General features: G+C 39.9%; 1 protein-coding gene across 1 annotated transcript in view; it reads left to right on the top strand.

Annotated features, from left to right (window-relative positions):
* The window catches only part of LOC306887595 (neural-cadherin-like), a gene marked incomplete at its 5' end in the record, with an annotated part of 110,914 nt that extends 88,568 nt beyond the window's left edge, over positions 1–22,346 (top strand). The window contains 19 exons of the mRNA XM_079445453.1: positions 495–622; positions 982–1,168; positions 2,094–2,237; positions 5,476–5,759; positions 6,216–7,833; positions 8,729–8,822; positions 10,880–11,064; positions 12,244–12,479; positions 13,567–13,844; positions 13,984–14,198; positions 15,884–16,011; positions 16,327–16,454; positions 16,802–16,925; positions 17,281–17,628; positions 17,746–18,010; positions 18,904–19,084; positions 19,164–19,417; positions 20,807–20,964; positions 21,435–22,346. Of these exons, the coding sequence (XP_079301579.1) occupies positions 495–622; positions 982–1,168; positions 2,094–2,237; positions 5,476–5,759; positions 6,216–7,833; positions 8,729–8,822; positions 10,880–11,064; positions 12,244–12,479; positions 13,567–13,844; positions 13,984–14,198; positions 15,884–16,011; positions 16,327–16,454; positions 16,802–16,925; positions 17,281–17,628; positions 17,746–18,010; positions 18,904–19,084; positions 19,164–19,417; positions 20,807–20,964; positions 21,435–21,908 (5,429 nt within the window). The 3' untranslated portion in view covers positions 21,909–22,346. The remainder of the gene's footprint in view (positions 1–494; positions 623–981; positions 1,169–2,093; positions 2,238–5,475; positions 5,760–6,215; positions 7,834–8,728; positions 8,823–10,879; positions 11,065–12,243; positions 12,480–13,566; positions 13,845–13,983; positions 14,199–15,883; positions 16,012–16,326; positions 16,455–16,801; positions 16,926–17,280; positions 17,629–17,745; positions 18,011–18,903; positions 19,085–19,163; positions 19,418–20,806; positions 20,965–21,434) is intronic.
* Positions 22,347–22,600: the final 254 nt, after the last annotated feature.

Here is a 22,600-nt window from a genome sequence, read left to right as displayed (position 1 = left end):
AATGCTATAATAGTAGTTGATATACTGGTACGTTATGGCAGTCAGAAACAGTGAAATATTCAGAAAAGTGCAGAATGCCTAGAATCTTTTGATTGCAGGTGCCTAATTTTGCATCTAATGCAATTAAACTTCAAATACTTTTTGGGGTCACTGTATTTACACTCTTATAAATAAAGGTTCCAAAGGGGGTTTTTGCAGAGATGCCGTAGAAGAACCATTTTGGGTTCCCAAAAGAACATTTCAATAGTTCCTAAAAGAACCATTTTGAAGAACATTTTAAAGATCTAAAGAATATTTTTCGACTATAAAGAACCTTTTCTGCATTTGAAAGCTTCCATGGATGTTGAAGGTTCTTCAGAGAACCACTGATGCATTAAAGAACCATTATTTTTATAAGTGTAATATAAAATAAAGTTTTCCACTTATCTAACATGTCCAAATTAATCCATTGGAAGGTTTCATTTGTAACAGATTGTTCTCACTCTTTTTTCCAGATGTGAATGACAATGTTCCCTTTTTCATGTCATCCACGTATGAGGCGACGGTCCCAGAGGGTGCAGAGATTGGCACATCAGTTGCTCAGGTCTCAGCAACTGACCTGGACTCTGGTCTACATGGAATGGTGAGACTCTTCTGATAATGTTCCCTGCTGGTTCTCTCTAAAGGCCAACTCACACTGCACTGACAGATGCAAAGAAATGGCAACACACATCGTCGGGTTTTGTCAGATCAGTGTGTTACCCCTGTTGGCATCTGTTGGTGTTGGTCAGCATTTGTTTTCATTTTTTTTATTGATTCTGCATTTGTCTGTTCTTGAAATGTCTGAGAAGTGACATACTGTTATCTGGTGACTGTCACCGTGGGTCTGCATGTGTCGGTGCAGTGTGAATTGGCCTTAAAACTCTCAAACTACCCTGCAATGATTCTTAGAATACTTGATGCACAGTTCTTTAATCTTGTTTGGCACTCTTTCCTTTCTAGATTAACTATATAATTCTGAAGGATCAAAGTGGCGACTCACAGTTCTTCAGCATTAATTCCTACACAGGCATCATCCACACCCGGGCCACCTTCGACCGTGAGCAAAAAGGCTCCTACTTAATCGAGGTCCAGTCTCAGGACAGCTCAGAGTCAGCCCGACCCAGTCAGCAGGGCCAACCCAACACAGGTGTGATCCATCAAGCATGTCTTCTTAACCCCTCAGTTACTCTTTTTCCCCCTCAACCAATTACAGCAGGGCACACCAGCCTCCAGGATGAACTCCATTCATTAAGACTTCAATGAGTCACGCCTAATGAAGAACTAATGCCATCCCAGGGATTTCTGTGTAATATAGGCTGTGTATAATATAATAAGGCCGCAGTTTTAATATTAAACAGTCATTAGGATTTTTAATACAATTTATAGAATAAGTCATTGCTACAAGTTCTCACAAATAATGATTTCCCATTAACACTTTCTACGAAGTCTGTGTTCTTGGAAATATGTTTTCAAAAAAAGCTATATGAGATCATTAAGACTTTTATTCAGCAAGGATGCATTGATCAAATGAGACTGATACAAAAATGTTTGTTTCAAATCACTGCTGTTCTTTTGAACTTGATATTCATCAGACATTCCTGAAAAAACTGCATAGTTTTCAATATTGATAACTATTGATAAATAATTTTTGTGATGATCGTGTGACACTGGAATAATAATTGCTTAAACTTACACTTTGCCATAACAGGAATAAATTACATTTTAAATGTAGTAAAATAGAACACAATAATTGTTTGTATTGTAGTTTTGATCAAATGCAGCCTGGTGAGCATAAGGAACTTCTTTCAAAAACATTTTTAAAAATCTTGCCAACTCCAAACTTTTGAACGGTTGTGCAAATATATACACATGCACACATATTTACATTTCACTTGAGCTTCGATGATAATTACATTTCATCATACAATGAATGCCAATGACTTTGTTTTTGTTCTGTTGTCCCATCTTGGTTTGAATTATAAATGAATTATCCATAAAGAACGGCTTTTCTCTTGAGAGACTATGTGGAGTTATGTGATCTGGAAGTAATGCACACCTCTTCTGCCCTTTAGACACAGCCTACGTGAGGGTTTTTGTCACGGATGTTAATGACAATGCTCCAGCCTTCTCTCAGCCTGTATATGAGGTCAGTGTGGAGGAAGACAAAGAAGTGGGCTTTGTGGTCATTACCGTTACAGCTAACGATGAAGATGAAGGTAATTTTTTTCCTTTGCGTGTAGGTGTATCAAATATCTTATTCAGGTGGTCCTGTCACTTGTCTTTCATTTGTGGTTTTTGTTGTTTTAGTTTTGTTTGTTTGTGCGATGATTTCTATCTGACAGCCCACTGATATATTTGACAGAGATGGAGGAGGAGGGGTTGCAAAAATAAATTTAGCAAAATAAATCTAGGTGGAAAATTCGCTCCTTTTTGTGCTGAGCTTGTTAGCAAATCTCTGTGGTGAATGTGGGTGTAACAATTTCAGCACCCCATTTGATGTTTGCCTCTTTGATTTGTTTTTCTTTGTTGTCTTCAAGAAAAAGAATTAAATAAGTAGCAGGCCTTTTTTAATGATGGAAGTAAACCCTTGTGTGAAAGATTTTGCGTAGAAATTTACATGAGATGCGTGACATCTAAGGGACCAGGCAAATAACCACTGAGATTTTAAATGGAACGGAATAGGCAGCTCTACACTTTTGAAAAATATACTGAAATGATAAAAGTAGTGTGTAATGGTAGATTTTTTACAAAACTCTCGAGAGGCTTTACCAGGTGGCATAACCAGAGATTAAATGAGAAAGAAAATAACAAGTGTATTAAACAAGCTGCACAGATTCATTCGTCTATTGCCTGTCAGTCAAACTAAAAAAACAAAAGTTTTTTAAAGAAATAGCTCACCCAAAAATGTGAATTCTGTCAGTGACTATTGTTTTATTCTGAGTACTCTTTTCCGCATGGCACCACATTAATGCCATAAAAGGTTCTTTATGCCATGACTGTCCAAAAGAATGTCCAAAATCTAAATGTTTTGTTATGCTCTGTAGTACTTATCTTATTTGATATCGATGCACTATGTTTGAGGCAGGTTGCGCTATGTTTCAGGCTTCTGTAGTTTAAATATTTTAACTTTTTTTTAAATATATATAGATAGTAGTTTGTTTGTTTTTTTATTTACATTTGTAGTAATTTTGTTGTATGCTTTTGTCATTTTAATATGTATATTATTTCACTAGTGAAATAAATAATTAATAGTTAACTTTTAGATGATATAACTTTTTTTAATGGTCGAGTAAATGCTGACAGAATTTAAATTTTATGACGAACCCTATTCTCTTTAAGATAGCACCAAGAGGCAGAAATAGGGACAACATGCCATTTTTGTTGTCCAATCAACACTGCACAGCAGCATACTTTTGGTATTGTTACCAAAGTATGCTGAATCCCTCAAGGGCAAGCTGAAACTGCAGGGAGTTCATGTTTATTTCAATAGTGCACAGACTTTGCAATGATGTAACTATCACCATTACACCATTTTACACAAGACAGCCTGTATTTTTTTGTCCCTGTAATGTAAGATGCCAAAATTAGCATGTGTACAAGCATTGCTGACAGCGTACTTTACCTTAATGCTATGCATTGTTTGACCTCTGAAATGAAACTTGGCTGTTTAGTAAATGTTTTATTTATGTCTTTAGAGAGCTCCGTATCCTTCAGACAATCTCAACACTGCCTGAAAACTTTGCCTTAGCAACTGAAACCATGTGAATGCATGAGCGGCTATGAATTAGTCAAGCGAACTCTCAGTGGTCAGTTAAATTTGCATATTCTGGAGCGACTTCTACAGTTTATTTTGTCCTGTTGGAACATTTGGTCCGTCGCTCTTTCCTCCGACAGCCATAGAGTCGCTCCTGTTAATCTGAGCGCGACAGGCTTGGACAAATCACCTATCCGGCCAATGTAGCGTGGCAGCCTGCCTGTCTGCCCACCCCCTCATTTCTCATCCTCTGCCTGTAGAATATTCCAGGCTGTCACCTCCACACATCTCGGTGACACGATTCCTCCACCTGATCTTGCTCTGATTTCCATCAGGGCATGGTGACTTCGGCTCATCTGTCAACATAAACAAACAGGCGGGAGCGCGATGTCTCTCACGGCGATGCGGCTTCACCTGTTACATATGCATGACAAATCATGTGTGGCGTGGAGCCGTGTCAACAAGCAGATTGAAGCGAAGGAGACATGGGCAGTGGGATGGAGACATGCAGGTGTCTGATAGCTCATTAATGATGAGACGCCTGCGCTGCCGTGGAGGTGAGAAGGGTGACGTGACCTGCCACGGCTGGATGGACGGTCCGGAGTTGAGCGACAGCTAATATCTCACAACTGTCATGAAGGGGAATGCAAATCGAAGCTTGATGTCCCTCTGTCCCCTTCCTGCTTTGAAAGGCACAATGAACGAGATCGCCATTAAAATGCAATATTACTTATTACGCTGGGGATGAAAATGGGGAATAGGAATAATTAGGAACTGATTTGCAGGAGAGAAGGAATTTTATGGTCCTGTTAAGTATTTCCTAAAGCTGATTAGCAGTGCCCTCTCTGAGCTGTTCATTAAACTCCAGACTGATTTCAAAGATGGAATATGTAAAACACGCTGAACTTTCTTCAACAACTGAATGAGCACAAGGTCTCCTGGACTTTCAGCTGTCTTTCATCACCAATGACCATTCTATAGATCACATAGTTAGGTTTAACCTGGTTGGCCTGTGGTGGCGCTGTGGGGAGGGCTGCCGTATGGCCCGGCTAGTCATTAAGGAAGCTTGCTTTTGGCAAAATCACTGGCGCTCCCCTCAGCAAGTGTCACAGCACATCACACTTCACAACCGTGATGGCCGTAGCCAGGATGAGCACGACACGTTCTAATGAAATCCTCACATATTACGCCCAGATGGTGTTTGTCTCATAGAATCTGATCCGGACTAGTAAACAGAGCTGGCGCGAAACTAGAGCCTTTCCGCCCAGCAGTGTACCATGGGTGGATAAAGCCATTTGGGGTCAAGCTGAGGAAATTTAATATATCAGTACATACAGTATATTCAGATATATGGGATTTCAAATGTCAGCAGAGATAGGATATTAAACATTAGGAGTATAATTTTTATAATGAAAATGTCAAGTGCAAAGGATCAAACTGAATTTGTTTAATAACTCATTGACTAAGGAAAATTGTAAACAAAAAAGTGTAATACGTACAAAAAAATTTGTATGTGTATATGTATGTTGATTTCTGTATTTAAGCACAATCATATCATGCCTGTGTGCATTGGAGCTTACTTGTCCTTTATGTAATCCTCATCAAATGAGCACAGATTAATACTGACATTCTCTTTTTATCCAGCTCAGCCAAGCTTAACACTTCCTAGAATGCTAACGCTTCCCAAACCCCCCAAACAGGTGCCAATGCCAAACTGCGGTACCAGATTACCTCCGGGAACACCATGGGCACGTTCGATGTGGAGCCAGAGGTTGGCACGATCTTCATTGCCCAGCGGCTAGATTATGAGCAGGTGCAGCGCTACGAGTTACGGCTGGTCGCGTCGGATGGAAAATGGGAAAACCAGACAACGGTTGTCATTAACGTCATCAACCAGAATGATGAGGCACCCCTATTCACTCAGACTGAGTACCACGCTAGCGTCATGGAGGAACTTTCAGAGCTTCCTGTCCTTGTACTAGAGGTGAGGGGTTAAAATACTCAAACAGACACATGTAGTTGAATGAAAAAGGCAATAATGTTGCAGAGAGGAATATCAACCTTTTTACAGAGATATGAAATGACTTTGTGAGTGTCTTGTACATACACTATAAATTAGTTCCAATTTCATTTTTATTAATGTTCTCATGTAGTTTAAAGCTTAGAAAGAAAAAGAAAGCCAATTTGAAATGAATATTTTGACACACCATGCCACTGTTGTCATTCTCTGCTAGTTTGTCTCAATATTGCCGTCTATTGTGCTGTCAGTGTAAAAAATAGACTTCAAAGGCTTCGCATAAACATACCAGAAAAGAGGCGGAGAGAACTATCGGCATTCCTTTGCTTTGACTATTAACTTTTAATTGCCTCATATGTTCTGTGACAAGTGTGTTGAATTCTAATATGCATGCCTGTTTTTTCCCATCTGTTCTTCACACAGGTCTCAGCCACGGATCCAGATCAGGAGGCGGACCAGCGTGCAGTGCGGTATTCTCTACATGGGCAGGGAGCTGGTAGCGAATTCACCATAGATGAGATGAACGGTAGGATCTTTGCCCAACGTCGTTTAGATCGTGAGGTTCGCTCAGCCTGGCAATTCCTGGTACTTGCCACTGATGAGAATGGAGCAGGTCTTACCGGGTTTGCTGATGTTCTAGTCGAAGTGCAGGATATCAATGACAATGCACCTGTTTTCCTGTGTGCAACGGACAACTGCTTTTTGGGTCACGTGCCTGAGAACTCCCCAGCGGACACTTCCATAATGGAGATGCGTGCCACCGATCTAGATGATCCAAAAGCTGGGAAGAACGCTATCCTTACCTACAGAATTGTGCAGAATGTGCGCAATGAGATCAATCTTAACCTCTTCTCCATCAACCCAGCCACTGGCACAATCTATACTGTTCTTCGCTCTTTGGACAGGGAAGTGGTGGATCGATACCTCGTTGTAGTAGAAGCTTGTGATGGAGGAGGACTTTCAGGCACAGGAACAGCCACCATCGTAGTTTCTGACGTCAATGACCATCCTCCAGTGTTCACCCAGAGGGTCTACATGGCCTCTATGCCAGAAAACTTGGACATCAACAGTGAGGTAGTGGTAGTGGCTGCCACCGATGGTGATGAAGGTGAAAATTCGGTCATGACGTTTAGCATCATTGGTGGAGATGCAGACCGCAAATTCTTCATCGAGACCGACAAGGTGAACCGTCGTGGCATTGTGAGGCTAAAGAAGAAGATTGACTTTGAAAAGCCACATGAGCGCACATTCAACTTAACAGTCAAAGTGGAGGATGCTGACTTCTTTAGCCTGGCCTACTGCATCATTCAGGTGGAAGACTCCAATGATCACGCTCCAGTCTTCTTCCCACAGTTCTACGAGGCGGGATCCATGTTCGAAGACGTTCCAATAGGCACCATCGTGGCACAGGTGACAGCCATGGATCTGGACTCTGGTCAAAATGGGAGGTTCACATACAGCATCGCCCCAGAATCCGACCCCTTTCAGCAGTTCCTGGTGGATAAGAGCGGTTGGGTGGTAGTGGCTGACTCTCTGGACAGGGAGAAAGTGTCTCAACATAGGCTTATGATCCTGGCCACAGACATGGGCAGCCCTGCTCTGACCGGCTCCGCCATCGTGCTAGTGACCGTACAAGATGTCAATGACAATGGGCCAGAGTTTGAGGCTCCATATCGGCCCATTCTGTGGGAGAACACTATTGCGCCACAGGTCGTTCACATGAACGACACATCCATTCTGTTGCATGTTATTGACAGAGACACGTCATCCAACGGAGGACCTTTTTCCATCCGCCTGCTGATGCTAACCTCTGACGTTACTAATTTCAATTTAACTGATCTGCGGAATGGGAGTGCCATGATAACCGCTCTCCGCAGCTTTGACCGGGAACAGCAGAAGCAGTATCTTCTCCCCATCCTGATGATTGACAGCGGCTCTCCACCAATGAGCTCCACCAGTACACTCACCGTCATAATTGGAGATAAAAATGACCATCCCCATGCACCTGGACACAGCGAGTTCATAGTCTACAACTTACAGGGTATGCTCCAAATAAATGTCATAATCTTGCTACTATTGTACTAATATTGAGCAGGATGTTATTTACATCCCTTGTGGTACTTTGATATATACCATGATACTAGAATTAATTTTTTTTCGTTTTTTTATGGTACTTCCAAGAATACCATCATACTACCATTGTGCAAAATACCATGGTTGCACTTTTTGTAAGTGTTAGCATTTTAATTTAGCATGATATTTGCTTGGTACTCAAAAGTACTTCAAAATATACCATGGTACTGCCATGGTAAATGTGTAAAAACCGATGGTATTGCCATTGCTACATGTCCAGAATGCCATAGTGCCATGCTTCACTTACAAAGTACTATGGCATTACTTTAAGGTACTTAAATATATTTCATGGTAATTGTGTAAGAAAAACTTTGGTACTGCCATGATTCCCAAAACACTGTTTTTTAAGCCTTCTTAATATATCACATTTTAGGAAAGACATATAGTATTGCTTGATATATTTTTAGCATTTTTCTCTTTTCTCTGATGGAAATGCATTAGCCTTCTAATAAGAATTCGTCATGTAGCTCAAACATGGCATGATGCTAACAATTTACTTAAATCCCAGGTTTAAGAGGCACATAAACAGGAGCCATTTTAAAGGATGTTGATTTCATGACTAACAGGATTACAGCATTTCGTTTTGCCTTTTGGAGAAATGGCAATGCTGCATGCTAATAGCATTGCATCCCCCCCACTGTGCTGTTTAAGTGGGTCCATATGTGCCAATGAAATGCTCTGCTTTTTGCTTATCTTTTTAAAGATATGTCTCCTCCACCCACCCACACATGCAGATCGCCCCAGGTATCGCACAGCCTGGATGGAGGTATCTTTTCTCTAACCTCATTATGTATTTTCCCCAGGTACACTCCCCACGACGGTGCTTGGACAGGTTCAATCCCCTGACCTTGATGACTGGAGCGAGAAGGTTTACAAGTTCGAAGGCAAACCCCCCAGGTGCTTTGATCTTCTATTGAAGTTTGATTCAAACTCTACTGTGTCAAGTGACACTTACAAAAGAAGAAAAAAAGAACAAAAGTGAGAGAAAGATAAAGGATGAGAGCGTGCGAAGCACGGAATATTAGCTTACTGACATCTTGCCTGTCACTCGCCTTTTTAATTTCAAAATTCACTCTGAAGTGATACATGGGTTCTCTCCTAGTCACTGATAAGAAAGATTACGTTGGCTAGAGGTTCTCTCTAATGAGCTGCATCTAAGTGATGGTCTTTGTCCAAACCAGACTCTGTGGCTCATGCCAGCGATGGCACCTTTAAGCAAAGCGATTATGCTAACACTCCAGCAAGCAATGCCAACTCAATCAGTTTAGTCTTGAGTTCAATCACAGTCTATTTCAAGTTCCATCCAAAGCTGTGCCCGATGGTGTTGTGGAGGATCTGCTCTCATTAATTTGGATAATTAATACATTAACAGTTTGATGCTAGCTAGTGTGACGCATCTCTTGGCACCAAGAGCATAGCTTCGATCCAAGCAGTTTTTCATTTGCTTACTTGACAGTTAAGTACCTAATTTGGCACCGGAGTTGAAGGTTACCATCGAGGTGGAACTCTATTCCTGTTATATGAACATGATTGAATTTAATTTGAGCGGTGTGACTACTGTGAGTTTAGCGACCTTGCTGCACAATGTTTGAAGTTACAGGGCCAAAAATAGCTTCATAGCAAACACCATATTAAGAGCCATAAACCAGTGTTGCTTTAATAGATGTGTCATTTTCATTTTGTGTCCTTGTCCTTTTAGCTCATGCTACAAAACAGAAGCTCGTCACTCACACTAGTCTGTAGTCACAGATGCTACAATAAATTTTGAAATCTGGTTCCAAGAGAGACATGAGCTACAGCCAATGACATTGCGAGTCTTATTTTCCAATTATTTTTTCAGCTTGTGCAAAACATTCCAAAAACTGACCACAAACCCTTCCTCCAAGCTGTCAAGAATCCACTCTTGCATTACTGTGTGCATTAGTTTATGTGAGAAAATGCAAATTCAGGATAGTGGATACGGTCAGGGAGGCATTTGTGCTTAGTATTTTTGTGGAAAAGTTCAAAAGAACAGCATTTATTTGAAACAGTTATGTATAACAAAAAAGTCTTAACTGTGACAGCTGATTAATTGAATGCATCCTTACTAATTAATTCCTTTTTAAAAAATCATAATAACCCCAAATGTTGTGTAGTGCAGTGTAATTTTATATTTTTAAGCATAAATCTAATACAATTTAGTAATGGTTTATACTTAAAAGCAAGAAAAATGTGCACAAGACGACACTTAAAAATGCAGAGAGATAATACAACTGTGACCTGGACAGAGAAGGAGTGTTTCCATACAAAAGAGAGAGAGTGAAAGAGAGATTGGTGCAGCCCAGCTGTTCCTGGAATCTCTTATCCAGAACAGCAGAAGTGTCCCTGTCATGGTCATCACATCTGGAGACGGAGACAGGAGTTGACATAAGTGCTTTCACTGATATACACACTGCCATTAATAATACAGTTTGAGTCATCTTACAGCATCAATGCTGCTCTCTCATGTGTGATGATCCAGGAATGAACCTTGGAATGAATCTCCAGTTACTGTTTATCTGAGTTTAAAGGGATAGTTCACCCAAAAATGGAAATTCTAACACAATTTTGTCTCCCTCGTGCTGGTCCAAACCCATATGATTTTCTTTCCTCCGTCAAACACAGAGATGGTAGACAGAATGTTGACATTGCTCTTTGTCTAAGAATAAAAAGTGAAAGAGTACAGATGCTGTTGAACCCCAACAAAAACAAACAGCAACATGAAAGTATTATAAAAGGCTTCCATCCAAATGCCTTGTACACTGTATTCCAAATACTATTAGCAAATATTATGCTACACGAGTAAATTATGAATGTCCTTTTTTAATCCTTATTGTTATAAACATTTAAAGGTGGTAAACAGGGATACACTAGTTGAATCTTGAGCCATGCATCAATTCTCATCCTTTTGCCCCATTGAACATGAACCCACACAGGCAGTTCAGCCTGAACCAAAACACCGGTCAGCTGAGCATCCGAGAGGGAACACCAGCTGGATTCTACAGCCTGCAGGTGAGGGTGGCAGATAAGAGCTGGCCTGACATCACCTCATCGGCCGAGGTCACAGTGATGGAGCTGGAGGAGGAGGCGCTGAGGAATGCTGGGTCCATCAGACTGGCCAGTGAGTGACATTTTCTTTAAAAAAAAAACTAAAATCTTAATATAGAAAAGCTCATTATTGTTTTGATTTATTAATCTATTAATTCTTAAACTTAAGCATAACACAGTAGTGTTATGGGGATTTTCTTTTTCCCAAAAATGCTAGTTAATGTTATTGTATTGGAATAAAATGTATTGACTGGGTATAACAATTTCCCCCCTAAAAATGTGGATAATTTTTGTACTTTTTAAATAATAAGTTTTGTTCTCAGTCGAAAATAAATGGCTTATGTAGCGACATATACCCTTGCGCTATGGGCGTCCTGAGTTCGAATCCCAGCTCGTGGACATTTCCCGATCACGCCCCGCCTCTCTCTCCCACTTTGCTTCTTGTCATTACACTGTCCTATCTAAATAAAGGCAAAACACCAAAAAAAAGTAAATCTTAAAAAAAAATGATGCTATATTATTACCAAATGGTGTAATCAGTAATTTTATCAACTTGTTTTATTTCAGTTAGTCATTAAGTTTTGTATTTATTTTTGTAACTGATTGGTCATTGACCTAATTGATCTGAGCTTATGCATCTCTGTTTTTGAGTAAACATTACAAACACTGTCCACAAATATTTTTTTTTCACTCAAAAAGCGAGGTGTATTAGCTCAGATCAGTGAAGCATACATGCAGTCAGTTCCAAAAAAATAGCAAACAAAATCTGTGCTAATTGAAAGAAAACAATTCTTAAATCATTGAAATCTGATATTAGAAACCCAAATTCATAGCATTTGCATCCCTGCATCCCATTGGAAAAAAATTGCTGATATTTATTGCCAATCATTTAGTTTGACCTTAAAAGTTTGTGCATCACATTTTTAATGCAGATTTTGTAAATCTGTCACATGTAGTGCAGGCTGATATTGATGAATGAGCATAATGCAATCTGCAGCCTGAGAGTAAGTGCTCTTACTCATTTCACATTTGCATAGAAGTCTTAGCATAGAAGAGACAGCATGAAAAAAGTCCAACAAAATAGGGTCAGAGAGATGGTGTAAATCATATGAAGTAAAAACAAGTACATTTTGGAACAAGGAACATTTTAAGTTGTTAAAAAATGTTAAGAAACAGATGTGACCATGTGAATAAATATGCTTGGGTTTTACATTGATATTAAGTTATTTGTATGTGTGTTTGTGATGCACAGACCTGACTGCAAATGAGTTTTTCCGAGCATCAATGAATGAGGAGAGCCGATACATGCGTCTCCGCCGCCTCTTGTCCGACCTCTTCCAGACTGATATGGAGAATGTTGACATCTTCAGCCTGGCTAGTGGCAGCCAGCCAGCTCAGCATCACCTCAGCGTGTGGTTTGCCGCCCATGGCTCACCATACTACAAGCCTGAGAAACTCCACGGCTATGTGGCAATGCACAAAGCTAAGGTAACAAAAACAAGTGCACAAAAACTCACACTTTCACACCAATCCACATCACCTGTGTTTCTCACATAGGCACAGACATGGAGTCTATGAAGCCGTTCACATTTACATGCATCTCACACCTGCACTAAGAGACACACTTTGCAACGGGTCAATAAATATTTCATTTCCATGTAAGGTATGAGATGGTTGGCTGTCGCTTTGGGCCGGGGAGGCGAGCAGGATTGTTGAAAGGGAGTGAGGGAGGAATGGATAGAAAGAACACATTGCTCCCTGTGCAGCATCCATCAGTCTATAAATCAGGTGTAGAGTGGGCGCTCTTCACAGCCCAGCGTGGTGCTAATGCTCTCACCGAGATGATGTTGATGCACTACACAGGAAGCTGCTCTGACATTTTTAGAGCCGCTGCTGAGGGATGTGATGAACTGCCCTTGAGTCCAGAACAAACAAACACACTCATACTAATAACACATGTACAGAAATTATTATGGTGAATCACTTGTGTTGCATTGTTCCTCTTGTAAATTGTTTTGGATAATAATGTAGGCTATTTGGAAGGAAAAAAAAATATGCTAAAAAAAAAAGTTTACCAAAAATGAAAATATAGTCATCCAAACTTATGCTTTTGTCGTTCCAAACCTGTATGACATTTCCTTTACTATGTTTCCAAACTGCTCTTTTCCATACAATTTTATTTTATTTTATTGTATTTCATTTTATTCAGAAGAATGATCACGGTCTTCTTTTATTTATAACTAGTGAATATAGACTGGTAAAATAAAGGAATTATAACAGGTTAAATGGTGGGAATAACAATAATTAGCAAAGTAAAGTTGATGAACATTTTTTAATTAAAAAATAACATTTATTTGAATGTATTTTGTATTTTATCTTTTCATTTTATTTCATTTAATTTGCTATCTAGTTGTAGTAATGTTGGGAAGCCATCTGTTTCAATATGTTGTGGAGTTTTGCTTATGTGTAGAATTTGTTTTTTTATGTATCAGTCAACATATATAGTAAAAAGGAAAGTTGTGGAAGTAACATTAATTCAATAAGTAATTAAATATGATTTTTTGTTCTCTTTCAGCTGGAGTCTGCTCTGGGTGTGACCATTCTACAGGTCGGGGTGGACGAGTGCGCCTATGCAGCCTGTGGTCAAACAGGTGGCTGCTCTAGCAAGGTGACATTCAGTGACACCCCTAAAACACTGAACAACGGGAATGTCTCTTTGGTGTCTGTCTCAGCCAAAGCGAGCGGTCAGTGTGGCTGCCTCGCTCGAGAGGGCGATCACCTGCACTGCTCTTCATACTCACACAACCCTTGCCTGAACGGAGGCACCTGTGTGGATAGTGAACTAGGTTACAGGTAAAACAGACTAGCGTTCTAGCACTCAAGTCTTGTTAATAATTGCTTGTTTTTCTATATGATAGAATAAACGTTGTTTATTCATATAATGCATTTTCACTTTTGGGGAAGCAATGGCTGATCTACCGCTCTGTTGCAGGTGTAAATGTCCCCCTATGTTTGATGGACCAGAATGCCAGCAAACCAAGCACAGTTTCCTTGGGAATGGTTATGCTTGGTTCTCTCCCATAAGGCCTTGCTTCCAGAGCCACATCTCTCTGGAGTTCATCACAGAAGCAGGCAATGGCCTGCTGTTCTACAATGGCCCAATGGGAGCACCTCAGCCCGGAGAAAAAGAGGACTTCATTGCACTGGGTATGTATTGTATGCATAATTGTCGCATTTCACTGTTTATTTGCATAGTGCATAGTTTTAGTAATTTTGTTCTGTGCTTTTGTCATTTTTATCATTTATTTATATTTATAAATAGATTTATTTTTATTTCAAGTCATATTTATTCTTTCTTACTTTTAGTTTTAGTAAATTTCCGTATTTAATTTTAGCACTTAAAATTATTTCAACTAGTTCCTATGGGAACATTTCTCATTTCAAGTTCATTTAATATTAGTTAACAATACCATATGCACCACATTCTGAATGATGGGGGAAAAAACTAGTTGAAATCTGTTTGGACTGAAACCACATATGTAAACATTTACTGTTAAGCTGTGGGGAAAAAACCTGAACAAAGCCTTTAATCTCAATAATGGAAAAAACATCTGTCGTAGTGCCATCATAATTTAAGATTCTCTTCTTACACTGCATGACATTAATTTCCTCTACCAATTAATTGTGTTACTAAAATTGATTAATGGCAACAAACACAATCTAAAGTGAGCCATTAATTATAGATGTTTGTAAATGTGTGTGGTCAGCAGTGGTGTGAATGGGCTTTGGGTCAGCATTGATCAAAACCCCAAGTCACCGGTGAAGGTCACATATTCAGATTCTGTGCCACCTGTCCAATACTGTATTGTGCAACTGGTCGTATGATTTCAGGAAACGACCCTCCCGTGGCCTTGCATAAGCTTACATCATCAGTCTGGTACATGTTTTTATTGAACTGGGGCCAAAACCCTCCACTGCAGTGACAGCAATTTCAAACTGACCACAAATTGATTACGAATAAGCAATTTTTACTGCTGGGGTCAAAACCAATCTTAGGGGGCATAAAACAGCATTAGACTTTCATGTCACATGTGTTTGCGGTACCGGTGTCATATGCTTTCCTATGATGAGTTTGAGAACTTGTTAAAGGTGAAGTGTTCTAGTGGCACTAAATCTATGTGATTGTTTTGCCATTTTATCATCCTCTGGACAAAAATCGGTCTGCTTTTGAGGTGTTATTCATGTTCGTAGCACAAACAAGACAAGTTACAAAAGTCTTCAAACCCAGAACTGCCTTTTTTTCATGTTAATTCACACAAAAATATTTTCCACAAAAATATTATGCAGCACAAATGTTTTCAGCATTGTTAATAATAAATAAAAAATTGAGCACCAAATCTGCAAATTAGAATTATTTCTTATGGATCATGTGACACTCGTTTCTTATGGATCATGTGACACTCATGAAGCCTAGAGTAATGGCTATTGAGAATTCAGCTTTGCCATTACAGGAATAAATTACATATTAAAACAGATTAATTGTAATAATATTTCACAGCTTACTCTTTCTAATGTGTCTTTTTCAAATAAATGCAGCCTTGGTGAGCATAAAAGACTTCTTTTAAAAACAATACAACATTTTACCAACCCCAAATTTTTGAATCAGAAAGAACTTTATTGCCAAGTATGCTTGCGCATACAAGGAATTTATTTTAGTGACATAAACTTCCAGTACACAGAGACAATAAAAATAAGATGAGAATAAAAAATACGCATATGTAAATATAAATAGACAAAAATTTAAAAATAATGGTACAGTGTACCTCTTGGCACTCATATTAATATTTTATGTGTCTTCTAATGAAATTCCATGATTTTGCTTCTCTCATTAGAGCTGAAAAATGGAGTTCCTGTGCTAAGTGTGAATCACGGTTCGGGGGCCCTAACACTGCAGCTGCCCACGAGAGCCACTGTCACGGACCGCCGCTGGCATCACCTGGACATCATCAGCGATGGCAAGGTACAAGCATAGATTGAAATGAAAGGCATGTGACCAGGATGAGACACTGGGCATTTGCCATTCTCAGAGGAATTTTTGTTTGATTTTATAATGTTCTCAACCTCACCTCAATTTCATTGAAACATGAAGCGGTCAGAGAGTCCAGATCATCACATAGCTTTGAGGTTCACACTGGGTAAAGCAGATTGTGAGCTTTATCGCCCTCTGGGATTTGGGTCTAAAATATTCCATTATGAAACGTGACCTCTCATGTGCTCAGATGGTGTAATACTTTGCCTTGAAGTTAAATCATTGTGTGTGTGTGTGTGTTTGTAGACTGTGCAGATGACTCTGGACCACTGCTCTGGTGCTATGGTGAATGAGGTGGAAGGCTTGGGAGCTGAGATGTTTGAGACTGATCAGTCAGTGTGCAAGGCCTCTGGAGAGACACCAGGCAGTGAAAGGTAAAATATGATTTTTGTATTAATAGAATACCCTGCTGAAAATATCCACTTAGACCATGTGCATGCTGGTCCAGGATCCCCAATTTTTTTAAATTCTAAGTTGATTAAAGACCCCATGAAATAAAAAAAGCTTTTGTGGCTTTTCATACGTTTAGCCAATCTATATTCTAGTGTCTTTTCTAGATCAAAATACTGTTAAATTATTTTTCACTCAGGCATATACAAATATTTGTCCAATAAAATGCTCTTTAGAATGCCTCCTGCCTTTGACTAGAAATAGCAAGTAGTAAATCACAGTTCCTGGCTGTGATGTAAACTAAATGCTACATATGTTCATTTCTCTTCAGGTTTTTGGATGTCTACCAGCCTCTCCAGCTGGGTGGGGTTAAAGAGAGACACTCACTCCGTAGATCACATCCCCATTACAAAGGATTTGTGGGATGCATGAGGAACCTGGTGGTGGACAGTCAGGTAAAACCTGTGTAAATACGTTTATTCATCTAGGTGCTACTTTGCACTGAACTTTTTAAGTCTGTTCTGTCTATTCTATAGACTCTTGGCGGAAGCAAAATATAACTTAACAAAACAAGTCAAATAAGACTGTTCTTAAATACCTGTATACTCACATTTTGTGAATGAATCTGGTCAGTGTTAAACATCTTTCACACTGAATGTGTTTCGGGTTCCAATCTACGATCTTTTGTTTGGATGGAAAAGAGGTTTACCTGAGCCACTTTCTGACAGCGAGTCGATACGGATCAATGATGTTCAGGATTGTGCTGACTCAGGCCTTTCTGTGTGTGTTTGTTTGTCTGTTTTCTGTCAGGTGTACGACCTCGGCAGCGCAGCAGAGAGTGAGAACAGCGCCCCGGGATGTGCCCTAACAGATGGTGTGTGTCTGACCGCTGGAGGACCCTCCTGTGGGGTCCATGGGAAATGTCTGGGGGAATGGGGCTCCTTCAGTTGTGATTGCCATCCTGGATATAGTGGACACAAGTGTGACAAAGCCCTTCCTGAGTGGTCGTTTGAGAAAGACAGTGTGCTGAGGTACCAACTAAGAGGTGGAGGAAGTCCTCGCAAAACCCAAGCTCACTTCCTGCTGAGAACCCGCTCCTCCATGGGCAGCCTGCTCAGCATGGCCTCCCGTGACGCCAACGAGTTCATTTTCCTGGACGTGCGTGATACACATGAATGCAATAACATCTAATTCAATAGCATTCAAATTCAAGTGTCCAAATGCATCTGAAAATGTTTTAAAGCTGTAATGCTGTGTCACCTTCTTGTCTCTCAGATAGTAGATGGGTACCTCACTGTCCGTGCTAATCTTGGGGACGGCGCTCACTCTCTGAAGCTAACAGGTCATCGTGTGAACCTCGGCCAGTGGGTCTTTGTCAGCCTTCACCGCAATGACAACATCTTCACTCTGCGACTGGAGCAGGGCGGGGGCTCACGAGAGGTCACGGGGGTCCTTGGTCAGAAGAAGGAAATAGTAGTTCACCCCTCCAGTGTGTTTCTGGGAAACAGCGCCACTCCAAACACACAGGGAGACTTTCAAGGTGGGATTTCTCTTCTCTTTCTTCCTCACAGCTGTAATTCAAATAAGTGAGTTTGTCTGTTCTGCTTTGTTGAACTCCTGTTAAGAGTGAGTTTTTATTATTCACGCTTTTGAAGATTAAAGCATAATATTTAACTTAGTTACACAACTCTCTGGAATGCTTGATTCTAATTGGTTAGTCTCGGCATTTTAAGGTCAAATATGTTTGTATAATTACATCTAGACTGTATAATTTACTAACAATAAAGGACACAATAAATTGATTTTAAATACAATTATAATGTTACGAAAGATTTCCATTTCAAATAAATGCTGTTCTTCTGAACTTTTTCTTCCAAAAATCTTGAAATAATCTCAGTTTCCACAAAAATATTAAGCAATTCAACTGTTTTCAACATTGATGATAAAGTTATAAAAGAGTAATGACTGCTGACAATTCAGCTTTGTCATCACAGGAATACATTATATTTTAAAATATATTAAAATAGAAAACAGTTATTTTGAATAATAGTTCAAAATATTACTGTTTTACTGTAATTTTGCTGAAATAAATACAACCTTGCTGAGCATAAAATACCTTTTAAAAACATGAAAAATTCTTATTGACTCAAATTTTTTAACAGTAATAAAAAATGTAATATAATGCTTTAATATATTTTTAATAAGCATTTATAATATTTTAAATGTCCATTTATTTATTTCATTTAGTAAATTACTGTAATAGTGAGATTATGCACAGTAAGGTGGTCATTATTGCTAAATAAACCAGATGATCAAAATTACAGTCATTATAAAGTCCAAGAGCACGTTATATATTGCAAATAAAAGTCACAGTAACAAATACAAAAAAATATTAAGTTCTATAGCGTTTTCACCGTGTTTTTTACCACACAGGCTGTATGCGGGATGTAAGATTGAATGGTCACTCTCTGCCGCTGGATGGTCAGGGCACAGAGTTCAGTACTGTGCTGGAGCGCCGAGGAGTCGTGCCCGGCTGTCACTCTGATGCCTGCAGTGCCAAACCCTGCCTGAGTCCGCTGTACTGCGTCGACCTGTGGAAGAAACACGAGTGCAGGTGCAGGCTCTTTCCCACACGGTTTCCCACTGTCATACTGTCAGATGCTTCTTTCTCAATGTCTGCTCTCTAACTCCAGGTGTCCAGCCAATCAGGTTGCGGTGCTGGATGAGGTCACAGGTCTTTTGCATTGCGCCCCGTCCCCCTGCGGCCCCACTACGTGTCGTAACGGTGGCACCTGCCTGGCTCACTCCACCAAGAACTACCAGTGCCGCTGTCCAGAGGGCTTCAGGGGCCAGTGGTGTGAGATCGGCCAGGTCAAATCTCTCCGTCTTGCCACACTCAGCCCAAGCTCCATCCTAGCCATCAGCATGTGTCTGCTCGTCTTTTTCGGTAACTATCACAATATCATGGAACACTTTTCATGAAATGCATTGTAATGTCTCTGTTATCAGCGTGGAACCATGATGAGACCCTCTCAATTTTTGTTAGTCTATTGAGAAAACTGTCAATAGAGAGCCAACACACAGAGGTAAGAATGATGAGACAGACCAGTGTGTGTGTGTGCGTGTGTGTGTGCCTCAGACAGGTACAACAACAACGTGACAGGCTGGCAGTGCCCTCCAGGCCTCTCTGCCAGCTCTGACACTCCGTCAGCCACATCACAAGCAGACACACAAATCCTTTTTAAAGCATTACTGCATGCAGGCAGGAAGAAATCACTCATCAACTGAAGAAAAAATGAGAAACGTGCTGCCAGATGATGGGATTGGTTGGGCTTATGGCCTTCAGAAAAATTTGGCAGAAAATTATGGGTTATTTTTGGATTGATCTGTCTTTAATTGAAAAGAGGAGTCTTACCATCCATGAACTGGCAGGATTGCATGTGCAGGTGAAAGCTGAAGCCTGCAATCAGACTTTTGCACTTGAAAGTCAAAATAAAATCAAAGTTGACCCTGTTTACTTTAAATTTTTTGGTGGATGATTTACATATTGTTCATGTTATTCCAAAAACAAAAAAAAATCTTTGTAAACTTTCATAAAAATTTAATATTTTTCGACATCTCTGAATCATAAACCTGGGATCCAAAATCTTCTTTAAACCTGTAAATAATATAATTTCATAAATAATATATATTATTTGTAAATATAGTAATTTGTTAATATATAAATTGTGAATTTGAAATATTTTGTATTGAATTACACTATCTGCATTTATTTGATCCAAAATACAGTAAAAAAACTGTAATATTGTTAAATATTATTACAATTTAATGTTATATTTTCATATATTTTAAAATGTAATTTATCCCTGTGATGCCATGCTGAATTTTCAGCATCATTACTCCAGTCTTCAGTGTCACATGATCCTTCAGAAATCATACTGATATGCAGATTTTCTGACCAAGAGACATTTCTTGTCAATTTTGGAAACAATTGTGCTGCTTAACAATTCCTCAAGAAATCAAAATAACAGCATTTATTTCAAATATAAGTGTTTTGTAACATAATTGCCTTTACTGTTTAATTAAATTTAGTGTATCTTTGTTGAATAAAAGTATTATTATTATTATTATTTTAAACTTAGTGACCCCAAACTTTTTGAACAGTAAAAAATAAAATAAAATAAGTAAAATAGAAGCATTTTCAACTTCTTTAGGACCACTGCATGTCACATTATGGAACTGTGGAACATTATGGAACCTTATTAATCATCCACAATACACTTTTTATAACTGGTTTCATCATTCTTGTATTAATCTCTCTCTCTGTCCTCTGCAGCCGTGCTCGTGGCAGTGACCGTATGGAATCAGAAGGGCAGCCGGAATAAGTTCCGCAAGCGAGGTGTTTACCACATCCCAGCGGAGCACGAGAGCTGGGAGGACATCCGGGAGAACATCCTCAACTACAACGAGGAGGGAGGAGGAGAGCAGGACCAGGTATTCCATTAACACAGGGCAGCCGGGGGCGATATTGATTTACTTTCAGTAAGACTCAGGTCAGGGCAATGACCTCCATCAGCAGCTACACTGCCATGCCATCATCCTCTAGGTGGCAGCTTTCAGCGCTTTAGAATTTCAATCTGCACAACATGATTTACACAAGAGCACAGCTATGCTCAGAATGGAACACTAGCATGCAGTCTATGCAATATTGTTGTCACATGAATGGGTGTAGAATTAATGGGGGGTATCCAATATCCAGCGACTACCAAACTGTCCCTAGTAATAATTTTGATCAAACAATTAAATATCAGCATATGGTTTTTCTTTTATGTCCCCACCAATGTCAAAAGCAAACCTACGCCCTTTGCATTTTTTTCACCCAGAGAGTTTTTAATTCAATTTTAAAATCTATAGATTCTATAACACTTTCCCAGAATTTAAACTGTGGCCTATGTGTCCACCAGAACGCCTATGACATCACCGAGCTGAAGAGGCCGCTGTGTTCCAGCTTGTCCCAGTCCTCTTCCTGCACCACCGCCCCCCTCATCAAGTCGTCCCAGGGCTCTCAGGAGGAGGTCCATCCCTGCGGAAACATCACCAACGGAGCCACCCTTCCCTACCACCACAACGCCAGCTGCGGCGGTCACTGCTCCATGGACTTCAAGAGCTACGTGTCGCGAATCATCTGGGAGGCTGACAACGACAGCCTGGCGTTCCCCATGGACACCTACCACGTGTACTGCATCGAGGGAATTGGCTCCAGCGCGGGCAGCCTCAGCTCTCTGGGATCGGCCATTTCGGAGGAGGCCTTCAGCTACGACTCCCTGCGGCGCTGGGGCTCCAAGTTTGAAGGCCTCAGCGAGCTTTATCGCCGACCGGAGCTGGCCATCCCCTACATGGACACGGTGCAGAGCCAAAGCCAGGAACAACAACAATAACCGACGACTTCAAGCCCAGCCTTTGTTTTTGTGTTGGTGTTTTATAGCCTTTATAGGGTTCCAGTTTGAACGCTACAAAAACGTGTCCTAAGAAACTGTTTCTGTTGATTCGTGATACAGTCACACAGCTTTAAGGGCGAGGAGCAGCTGAGGTTAGAGGACTGATTTGTTTTATTTATTGAGTGAAATATTAAATGTACTGTATTTATTTTTGCTCTGATAGGGAACAAAGCCAGCGAATCATCAGGACTTCACCATGATGAACATGGTTTTCGGTCACAAATAAGGTGCGTTTTAGTGAACACACATGACTAATGCTGCGTTTCATCCCACTTGGAAATCCGGCTTATAATGCCACTTTATGTAAGATTTTCATCTCAGAAGCTTGCGCAGAACTTGGATTTTGCCAAAATGGGAATTCACACTACCGTTCAAAAGTCTGGGATCAGTAAGAGTTTTTTGCTGTTGTTTAAAAAACACAGTAAAACATTAATATTGTGAAGTATTATTACTTTTTAAAAGAATGTATTTAAAAGAATTAAAAATAAATGTAATTTATTCCTTTGATGGCAAAGCTGAATTTTTTAGGATTTTTTGATGAAAAGAAAGTTAAAAAGAACTGCTTTTAAACAATGTAAGGAGGCTTTACTGTCATTTTGATCAATTTAATGTATTACTGCTGAATAAAAGTG

This window comes from Barbus barbus (assembly GCF_936440315.1).
Source record: "Barbus barbus genome assembly, chromosome: 21".
In the NCBI taxonomy this organism is placed as follows: Eukaryota; Metazoa; Chordata; class Actinopteri; order Cypriniformes; family Cyprinidae; genus Barbus; species Barbus barbus.
This window is presented reverse-complemented; position numbering and strand designations above follow the sequence as displayed.